Genomic DNA, 10,936 nt, shown 5'->3' with positions numbered 1-10,936 from the left:
GGAAGCAGAGAAGAGGCCCTGACCCCAAGCTGTGGACTACGGTAGCACGCGTCAGTCAGCTGTGCATCTTATACAAGACATAATCATGATCAAAAATACTCCTCCCCTCTTCCCCTCCTCCCCACCTACAATGGTGTGGAAAGCCTGACAGACGGGAGTCTCTTATGAGTGAAATGTAAGTTAGTTACCTCTGGGGAAGGGAGAGGGGGGGGGGGGGTTCATACCTCGTAAGGTATCTTGCGCGCTTTACGAAGGCCATTCAATTGGGTAGACACCCTTGCATGCCGAGGAAGTTGGACTAAGTACTGGGGACTGGCCAAGGGCTGAGTGTACTCGATACGGCAGTTTCCCCAACTTTTGCGCGGCACACGAGGTAACGGTCTATTTCTCGCACCCAGCATCAACGAATCATCGACTCAATCAATCTGGAAGTGCTTCAAGGTTCTGGGCGAGCCCTGCGTAGCTCTATCTGTGCGGCACTGATGCCATGACTTTGGTAGAGCACTGGAGTTCCATAATGGAGGTCGTATCGAAGGACTTTGGGCTTTTCAGATGCGGTCCGGATATGGACACTAGAAGCGAAAAAGGAGCACCAACTGGATTCGTCCGCCGCCTCGTTCAAGCTCGACGGTTAGCCCTGCAAAAGGAAGAATGGGTGATGCAGTGCGCTATGCCTGAGGCTTGCTGTCGCTGGCCTGACGGACTTTGGATCACACCCCCTGTCATCGACGTGGACCTAGTCATCGACCAATGACTCGTAACATTACTTATCATGAGCAAGCCCTGATGTCAGTATACTTGTCTGGTGGAGGGTCTTACTATGCCCGGCGAGATCAGAACAGTAAGATGATGACTGCTATGTGGCGTGATTCATGCACTTACTGAATTCAGATTCCTAGCAATAGTCTCTTCCCCTATGATTTCGATAGAAGCAGAGCAAAGTCGTTTGTCGGCGCGTATTTTGTACTTGAGCCCCACCATGTGGTGTCCACTTGGGAAATTGCTACTCCATGCCATAAAGGGTGAATTGATGGACAGCATTAGCTAACTGGTATCACGAATAGGGCAACCACGACGAGTCACCTAGTAGAAATTGAGGGATTTTAACGAAAGCCCAACTGCATTGAGTAAAATTTCCTGTTATTTGATCATCATCTCCAGCGCGGCGATAGCCGCCCTGAAACCATACAGCAAACCAATGGCAGCCCATGCCGTTGTGTGACACGCTTGAGACATGCCCCTGGCTTAGTATGTACATCTAGTCGAAGCTTTTTACCTAGTGAGTAGCTAGGCCAGGGCCCTCCCACAAGAGGCCCGGGCTAATGGCTTTTCCGATCGATCGGTTGGTGACATCCACTTTAGCAATTTAAAGAAGGGGTTCGCCGGCTGGTTCGTTCCCATCCAATTCTCAACGGCAGGGACTAAATTGTGATAATGAAGTGGAGTCTTGCCGAAAGAAGCCAGGGCTCAAGACCCGTCCGCTCTAAACACAATCGTCTAGGTCTGGGCTTTCGTACTGACAGGTTCTGTACGGATTAGCACGGAGTCGGAGGTCCCAACACTCCGAGAGTCCGTTGCAACGACTGTGGCAGCTGGGAAATCATTTCTCGCTTGTTGAACCCATCAAGATCGATAAGCTCCTAGAGTACGGACTACTCCGTACTGTGTCAGGATTGTGCGGTGGACAACGTGGGCCGTACTGTACTTTCGTCTGCTGCTGTCGATCATAATTCAAGATTCAATGATCGGCTCGACCAGCTTAGTCAGTGTGCCTTTGATTCGGGTCGGTCGGTATTAGATAAATTACACCGGCCGTTACAGGTTCGCCGTCCACGCGACGCACATGAATATCTGTAACGCAAAAGCCTATTCATCGTCGGCACCATGCGGATGGAGCTACCTTGTAGCACTTCTCGTGGGGAATAGTAGTCACTGGTCTTGTATGTTCCAATTTGACATCTAGACGTCCCCCTAAAGATGTGCTGAGCACGAGCTCCACCCACGTTGTTGGTTGGATGTGGTGGAAACAAACTGTTGGACTGTGCTGAGTGGAGTTACCGGGCAATCCCCGAGTGGCCGAGTGCTCCATTCCCCTCAGCTCCGACTCCGTTCACCGTGAGATCCTGTCATGACACCCGGATTCAGTAAAATCCTCCATCGGTTGGTGCGACCAACAGTCGTCAATTTCACTGCTGCTGCTGCTGCTGCTGCTTGTGCTGCCTGTCTCCGCCCGTGAACGGTAACTTATGCAACAGACACTGTATAAGGTCACCTGCATGTCTAGGAAATCGTGCTATCAGCTAATGTCCGGTCAATGTCTCTGTGCTCAGACTTTGGGTTTCCAGGCTGAGGGATGTAGAAAAACGATATGAAAGATTGACCAAACAGACCTTTTTTTCTCCCATGCGGCCCGTCCGAATTAAGCGCCAGATATGCAGTTCAAGGTTGGATGCAAGGTGATTCAACGGTTGGTGTCATGATTGACCGACGATCCCCATGTTTTGAGCCACGTTTTGGATCCTAGCCAGCTCTTCCACATGTTTTTCTTGTATTTGCAACATGGCGGTAAGGATTTGAACCCGACAAGCCCGACTATGTCGGTGAGTGAAAGGTACATACTGTGCACCATCAGTTAGCGGCTTGGTAACTCGACCGGAAGACGCCCCAAAAAAAGCCCTGCCGCCGCCATGTCGGCACGGTTCGCAAGAATGCTAGCATATTAATGCATAGCACATATATCCCATCATCTCCCAAACTAGTGTGAGAATGGTCCTGTGACTCGTAGAAAGTTCGACGGCTTCGGACTGATCGTCGGTCCTTGCAGAAGCCATGCGTCCCAAGACATCTCGGAGATATTCGCGATCTTGGTTGGCCCCGATAGTCGTCAGAGGGGCCCTGCCGTTCCATTCTTGTTTTAGGTTTGCTATAGAACTTCCCTACTTTCTAGAGTGCACACCGGCAAGATGATGATGATGAAACAGCACTAGGTCTAGAATAAAGAAGCATCAAAATAGGAGGTTATGAAACAGACAAAGATGAGCGGGCTTGATACAGTGATGACACGCAAAAATGACGGAATCTAGACTAGGCAGAGAATTGCTGTTATTCTTAGATGGCGGCTGCCGGACTTAGAAGGACCTCTTTCATACCTAGTCCCGCGTTCGATGCCATCTCCATACCCAACCTGAGGACACTCGCCTGGTACGATGGAGTAAGTACTGTACGTATCTCTGAGAGCCGTGTAGGGCTTGGGGCAACATGGAGAGACTCATCTGGTCACATCCAACATATTGCCAAGCCCCTAGACCTATTGCAATGTGTCATAGATGTTACCGTCTTTCAGCTGCACCAGGAAACGAATGGAAATGTGGAAGGGGCAAGGACGGTTGGAAGGGAGAGGAGAAAGTGGCGGGGAAGAGCAACCTTCGTGGCCGGCGGTTTATGCTACCGGACTTGGAAAAGCGTGCCTTCTAGTGTCAACTTTGTGGACTTCCAGAAGCCCTTGGAACGCGTAGGAGAGTTTGGAACTATGAAGGTCTGTGTCAATCTTCACCATGAGCCAAGCAATCCTTGTGCCAATCCCTCTCATATCTATCTATCCGAGGGCGATTCGGAGGCTCAGCTTGCAGATGACCCTACCTAAACCGGAAAAGGAGATCAAAGGCGGCCGGGAACGAAGTCATAGCGGCCGATGGAAGCTTTTACAGTACTGAAAACTAACCCATCCAGCTTGCATAACAGAATGGTTAGGAGTATTTCCTTGCGCAAAGTGCTTTGGAAAATTCTCGGTTTCAACTGCCCACGCGTTCACTCACAAGGTAAGTATTAGTGCAGCAATAAACCGACCCCTGATTGACGATTGCCGATAAGATAAGACGCTGCTGCTGCTGCTGTTCAGGCTTTCCCCTTGTTTACTGGGAACAAGGAATGAGGAAACTTTCATCGACTAGGGTACGTCCTTGCCAATGTTCCTGCGCCCGGGAAGGGTTGGGGTTCTCGAAGACGGGTTGTGGACAAAGAAATTTGCTCAGAGCAATTCTGGGTCCCTGGGCGAGTCTGGGTTCCTGCGCAAGCCATTGAGGCATCGTCAGAGGGCCATCGAACCTACTTTCAGCCCACGGTGCGGGATAGTCGTCGATCATGTTAGCAAGTTACTCCTTGGGGGTATTAGAACCATTTGGTGCTGAAGCCAGTACCGTAGAATATCTCCGACCAAGCCATGACAAGGACAAGAAGAGTATAGTTATGTTGCTGGTGAAAGCGGGGATTGCCCAGTTGGGATCGATGATCTATGGTTGCAGCCGATCCCAATCCAGGCACTAGGCTTGATTTCGCTTGCAATTGAATGCATCTGTTGATGTAGTAACAGCCACCTGGGCGCCCAGCCCTCTGCAGCATGCTATACCCCCATGGTTGCGTTACTGTCTTTGACCATGTTGTTGGTACGACGACGCAGCAGCAGCAGCAGCAGCCAGTAACAACCTGAGAGGCTGAAGACTCCAAATTGCCCCAGAGCCGTGTTGGGACAGGGAGTTGATGCGAATGAAAAGCCCACCACTGTCGATCGGTATGTTTGTGGACCTGAGAGATAGGCCCAAGACAGCGACACGTGACCGACCCGTATCCGACTGGCAGGAAAGGGCCCAGGCCAAGCAAAGGCAAGAGTGAGTTGGCTCGGGAACCATAAGATGAACAAGCAATCGCCGGAATCCCCATTGTGCCAAGCTGCAATTCATGCAGCGTGCAGTCCCAATTGTGTTGTCAGGAAAGCCATCAGCAGACTAATGATCTGCAAGCAACTTTTTGCGTACTATAGTACTGCTGTCACGTCACTGTTAGCTATTCATAAGTGGTATACATGAATCCTCTGGCCAGCGGTCACGGTGTATGACTCAGGCTTTTCTATCGAATGGTCCCCAAAACCTCTGAGATGTAGCACTCTCTGATGTAGATAGTGAACGAGCTGATCATGATCATTGGGAACGGCTGCCTACCTCTACCACCACCACCCACTCAATTGATTAGATCCAGCCTACAACACGAACCCGCGCCAAAGAAGTCGCATTCGCATCCAAGCGAGGTCGAGGACTCAGTATTCAACTCGCTGGTAGTCTATGTAACTAGAAAGGTGGGCGGGCGGGCGGGCGTTACCCGATGCAGCCTTGATGCGGAGACCATTGCCCGGCCGAGGCGGTTTCCAGTTGCCCACTAAATACCTTACTATACTTCCTCCACCCACCTCCTAGAGTCCTAGACCCTTTCAGTACATGACGCTAGTGCGGTTCAGTCACCCGTGGTCAGCTGAAGCCAATGTCTAGTATCCGGCTAACTCAGCCCTTCCAATGGCTCCGCCAATTGGTATCTCGTGGCGTAAGGCAGTACCCATGGGTCTTGAATGTGCCATGTCTGGATGTCACTTTGGGAAGAGAGGTAAGTGGTATTCCGTGAGCATTGTGTCAATTATCAGTATGAGAGCATGTGTTGTATGTGCTCCAACGACAGTCGATTGAGAAATCCAGAGTACATCACCGTCAACTTTACTCAGAGGCTTTGCCTTGAGGGTAAATACGTCTGTCCATGTAGACAAGATACTCCAAAATGGCGCGTACAAGGCTTGTAAAAGGGGTAAAGGAGACCGGTCAGGACTATTGGCGTTGGTATCATATACCCAAGCTTTCCGTCTGGAGACGATGTAATTTATGTTCTGTTTGGGCTTGGCACTTTCTTACTGTTCGCACCCGATCCCAACTTGCGTCCGGCTTTCCCACTGGTCTTCTCCCCATCACTTGACCGACTTACGGATCTCTCTCGGTTAGGTAGATAGATAGATAGACCGACAGGCAGTGAGTGACATTTGCATCCAACGGGTCTCCAGGTCTGATTCCAGCAATATCGTATATATGGTCCAATGAACACCACCGCAGATGGCTTGCCGGCCTTAGACCATGGGCCCTTTTGTGTGCTTGGCTGATCTCCCGGTACGGCCGAAAAGAGCCAAGAGGAAAGGATGATCGACTAGCTGACACGATTATGTTGGGGTCAGAACTGAACGGTGTTATGGGCGCTGATCCGTCTTGAGCGACCTAGGACACATCCTGATAGATACCCTAATCTCTGTGTGTCTAGCCTTATTAGTGGGCTCGAGTTGCTGGACCCGGGCATAGAGAACTCGCAATAAAAACCTCCATGTTGGTAGTATGCGCAAATCGGTAAATGATCTGATGATGGTCGGGAAGCCGGGGACTAGGGGATCCATGGGTGCTGCCTTTTTTCGCATCGGGGTCCAGTATCGGTGCGGGCAGCAATTCCTACTGGGTATGATGACGATGAGGAACGGAGAGTGTCTGGGGAAGCTACCTAAGTTGTAACGAGCTCCACATCGGACAATCCGAGCCCACATCCATGGTTATCTCGGGTGGTTTTGGGTCGAGGTCGATCATCGAGATATCAAAAGGCCAGCGATAGATAGAAAATGAAGAAAGGAGGGAGGGAGAGGGAGGGAGAGAGAGAGTGTGTGTATGTGTGTATGTGTGAGAGAGAAAGTCCAGACCAGATGGGACGATTGTGAATGTCCAAGTGCATTTTCCTAGTGTCCATCAATTTCGGATCGGTAACTTAACTCCGCCGCCTGTCTCCGCCGCTAGTCTCTATGGCCACTACTAGCATGTTACGAAGAGCAGATATGGATCTCCCTCTGGCCCGTTCGATGTGTGGACATCCTATATTGTTTCTTTCCCTCCTCTTTCCTTCTTGCTGGCTGAATTATGCACCTGCATTGTAATCAGGAAGGGAACAACTCTTCAGTATCATGAAGAGTGATCGCGCTATCAACTCCGGCTAGCCCGCAGCTCCACAGACTGGACCTTTTACCCGATTAGGCCGGCAGCAATGATGACTACGACATACGTAGTAGGTACCCATAGGTACCATTCATCCCATAACCTTCCGGCATGTCACCTTCTCTGGGGCTCCAAAAGTCAGAATGGACCTCACAGAGATACATAGTACATACCTTACCCCACCCTAGTCGATCGTACTAATGGCCGATGGGTGGGCCAAGTAGCCTGCCTGTCTGGACGTTAGACTGTCACTATCATCATTGCCTTCTCCAATTTTAATTTCGCATTTGATTTGATCCTCATTTCCAAATTTTATTTGTCGCTTTTCTCCCATTCAAATTGATTTTCAGCCTAATTCACTACCATAGTAAGGACTGTGCAGCCATAGTGCTGGTCGCGACAGTCGATCAACTTTTTCAAATCTTGAATCTTTCTGTAATCACAATACCAGCAGCCCACTTGCCCTCGTTATTTGACATGACTGCTGTCCAGCAGCCGTGGCCCGCCGGTAACAAGCAACAATAGCAAATCCCCAACCGTTCCTGTCAGATGCAGGGCCGCATTTAGTAACCTCCCTGTCTCGGGCAAGATCTCAGAACTCTCAACCCCTCCCTCTACTCCTCTCGCCTTGCCCTCCATCCAGGTCAAGAGGGGACCTAGTTTTGGCACAAAGAGATGACTTAAAGAAGCAATACGAGAGAAGACTGAACCGAAGGTGTGAAGAAGATGGGAACTACCTGGGGTCCCATCCCAAAATAATTGTCTGTCTTGCAGTCAGAAAGTTAACAATTCGGTGTCTTTTCCTATGAAGAGGGCTAGAAAGACGTGAATGAATACAAAGATAATGCATGGCAATCGAGAGGGAAGAAAATTAGGACGTCAAACATGCTAATCAATCAAAAATAACTATCACGTTTAAATAATGAAAATGGGCAAAGAAATAAAATAAAATGGAATGAAATAAAATAAAAACAATCCTGTCAAAGTAAACCCAAAATATATTCAGTTGAGGGAGAGACAGCACACCAATGAGTCGTGCAATCAAATCAAATCCCATGGTGCGAAAACAGGAGGGAAAAGAAATTCCAAAGAAGAGGCATCCATGTCTCTCTCAGTCCCAGCAGACTGGGACAAAGACAGCACTATCCCAGAAGCAAACCCCCTTGCCAACATGGGTTTGGAACAGTGTCGCCGCCAGCACCTTCAAGCAGTCTCAGGGTTTCAGCCGCTGGGGATCCCATGGTTGTCTTCCCCATCTAGAACTTCCACCTTGCGATGTCTATCCCGCTTTAAATCACTTGATATCCACTTCTCATGACTTCCTCTCTCTTCTCCCTCCCCTCCCCCTCTCCATACCAAGTGTTTCTGATCCTCCCTCTGCTCTGGAATTAAAACAGTCTGCACTGACAGCTTGTATAAGTAACTACCCGCTGATCCGCCACCCGTCTCTTGTGGTGCATCAACAACCAGTTAATGGTGAACTAAGATTATCATCGATAATCACTAAACTCTCACTTGTCCTTCTCTTTCTCATCCACCTCCCACGATTTCTTTCTTGCATCCTTGCAAGAACTTCCTTGATTCTCCTTTTCATTCAGCTTGTGTTTCGTGAACTTCTATTGTCGTCTTTGACTATTCTTTCATCTATTTGCTCCTCCCCCTCCTCATGCCACTATTCAGTTCATTCAGAACGAGTCCACTTGCTTTATTTATTTGATCTCTATTCTTCTCTTCTCTTCTTCTCCTTCTCCTTCTTCCTCCCTTCCACTCTCACTCTCTCTCCATCAATCTCCTTGGTGTTCAAGACACTTTACTCTTTCCGTCAAATGCGAATGTGTTCGAGACTTGCTCTCAGATGCAGAAACCCTCCCCACACTGAGTACACAACTGACTGGCGTCCCTTGCACCTCACTACGCCTTGCCCGCCTATTAGGCATAATCAACATCCACTTTCCCCACAACTCATTCCAGCGGAGCAGCACACAAGCTCCCCCTTTTCTGAGACCTGAAAAGACGGTCCTATTCTCCTTCCTCCAGCGTCCCCTGCAAGCTCTTCCAATCAAACATTCCGCGTGGGTCCCTGGAGGACTTTGAGCTGGGCTGTTCTCCCTACTCAGTCAAATTCCCATTCCTTGCCTCATATTTAAATCCTCATCATGGCTAGCGCTACCAGAGTCATTCGTGGCCAGCCACCCTCGCCGCCTGAATCGACGGATCAGAACACGGTGGCTGATGCCAACCAAGACTTCCATGGTATACTTTCGCCAAATTTCGGACAGCATGAGTATTTCTCGGCTGCAAACCTTCATACAAACCATGTTTCAAGCGAGCTGAAATACGACACAGCATCATTTGTAAGTTCACAGTTATACAATTTTTACTCGGTGGGCAGGCACTAACCTGGCTTCAGAATTATCTTTCCCCTCCTTCTTCACAGCTTGTGTCCAGTGACTATCCACGAAACATCTCATTGCAACATCCGGTTAGTCGTCCCTCCGCTTGATAACCCTTTCGTTGATCACTAATCCCTCATAGATCGACACGCCACCATCCACAGCAGACGACTGTCATGTTCCTGGAAGCCTGAGTTCAGCACCGCAGTGGTCATCGCCTCAGAGTCAGAGGCAGCCCCCTAGACCCAGGGTCGCCAGGCCTCCCAGGATGCGCCGCAAGGGTCGGAAGTTGAAGGACCGAGAGTCCAGGCCTCACGTTGACAAACCGTTGAGCGAGTTGACCAAGCACTTGACACATATCCCAATCAAGGACATGGAAAGTTGGGTGCATCGCTCCGTGGAAACTCGCCGCCAGGAAGTTGCAAAGAAAAATGGCAAGATTGCCCGGCCGATGAACTCCTTCATGCTCTACCGGTCTGCATTTGCGGAGCGAGCAAAAGAATGGTTCTCGCAGAACAACCACCAGGTGGTCTCTGAGGCTGCCGGTGATAGCTGGAAACTGGAGCCTGCGGAGATCCGTGGGAAATACGAGCATCTGGCGACTGTTGAGAAGACCAACCATCTGAAAGCACATCCCGGCTACAAGTTCTCCCCGGCAAAGGATAAGAAGAAACGGGCGGGTGTCGACGATGATGGTCACCTGGCAAATTCTCCTGATTCCAGCCCAGCTCTGCTACAAAGCCATGGCATGAGCTCGTCAGAGGTGGAGAGCAGTGGCTGGGGCAGCCGTGACTCTACGCCCTTTGACTTTGCGGAACACGGCTTGCCTGCAGCAGATCCGTATTTTCTTTCGTCGTCACCTTGGCACGCACCTCGGGGTTCCATGCCAGGCTATATGCCTTCCTCGGACCCATCTCCGTACCTAATACATTCGACACAATCGGGCTACATGTCTCACCAGGACGACTTTCGGTTCAAACGGCCGAGTTTCCAGGACATCTCGTACAACTCATCAACTTCTCTGGCAGGATTGCCAGGAGCGTCTCACCATGACCTCCTACAGCCCGCCAGCTCTGCTTCTACTCCGGGGAGCGGTCAGCTAGACCCCCAACTTCTGACCCTCCCAAACGAGCTTCCGAATTCCAATCAGATCTATGGCGTCCATCAGCCATTGTGGCCTGATGCATCGACAGTCAACGGTTATGTTCCCATGACAACTTCGATGCCGCCAAGCTCAGTCGCCTATCAGGCGGGCTCAGCCTACTCATCGGCATCCGACATGCAACACCTAGAAGGTCGCGACACATGGGATTCGCCTAATGATGCCAAATTGGAGGGCTCTGCTGGCGACCTCAATTCCTGGATGTCATACTGAGATCCATGTTCAACTCACCCTAAAGCGTGATAATTCTGTTAACGTCATGATACCAAAGGGTCGAGATGTTTTCTTGTCCTGTTTCTCAGCGCGGTGGATATCTGTTTGAAACCAGAGTTGTTGTTCGGAGTTTCGGGGCGCTGATATACATGGTGGCTTGGGACTTCTCTATTTGAATCTTTGATTTTTTTTGTTGGTTTCAGGCAAATGCCCTGTCTGGGTTATTGAGTCACATTTGGCTGGCGTATTCCAGGCTTCTTGGCCTTGCTTCTGGGTGGCAGTCTCGTTCAATCAATACGTTTTGATATCTTGTGATGGTAAAGATGTGT

General features: G+C 50.0%; 1 protein-coding gene across 1 annotated transcript; it reads left to right on the top strand.

The window, feature by feature from the left end:
- The first annotated feature begins 8,890 nt into the window (after nucleotides 1-8,890).
- On the top strand, nucleotides 8,891-10,753 carry BO86DRAFT_110526 (HMG-box domain-containing protein). Its single transcript, XM_025665922.1, has 3 exons — nucleotides 8,891-9,193; nucleotides 9,250-9,321; nucleotides 9,375-10,753. Exons 1-3 carry the CDS (start codon nucleotides 8,996-8,998, stop codon nucleotides 10,605-10,607), a joined length of 1,503 nt encoding a protein of 500 aa, XP_025532337.1. The 5' UTR covers nucleotides 8,891-8,995; the 3' UTR covers nucleotides 10,608-10,753.
- The last annotated feature ends 183 nt before the right edge of the window (nucleotides 10,754-10,936 follow it).

Source organism: Aspergillus japonicus, assembly GCF_003184785.1.
Source record: "Aspergillus japonicus CBS 114.51 unplaced genomic scaffold BO86scaffold_3, whole genome shotgun sequence".
Lineage (NCBI taxonomy): Eukaryota > Fungi > Ascomycota > Eurotiomycetes > Eurotiales > Aspergillaceae > Aspergillus > Aspergillus japonicus.
Note: the sequence above shows the minus strand (reverse complement) of the source record. Positions and strands in the feature narration are given on the sequence as shown.

What these genes read in the sequence shown, in the direction of transcription:
- BO86DRAFT_110526 (XM_025665922.1), top strand. Translation starts at nt 8,996, where the DNA reads ATGGCTAGCGCTACCAGAGTCATTCGTGGCCAGCCACCCTCGCCGCCT. An exon ending in AATACGACACAGCATCATTT is followed by an intron (nt 9,194 to 9,249) that starts GTAAGTTCACAG and finishes ACCTGGCTTCAG; the next exon opens with AATTATCTTTCCCCTCCTTC. An exon ending in ACATCTCATTGCAACATCCG is followed by an intron (nt 9,322 to 9,374) that starts GTTAGTCGTCCC and finishes AATCCCTCATAG; the next exon opens with ATCGACACGCCACCATCCAC.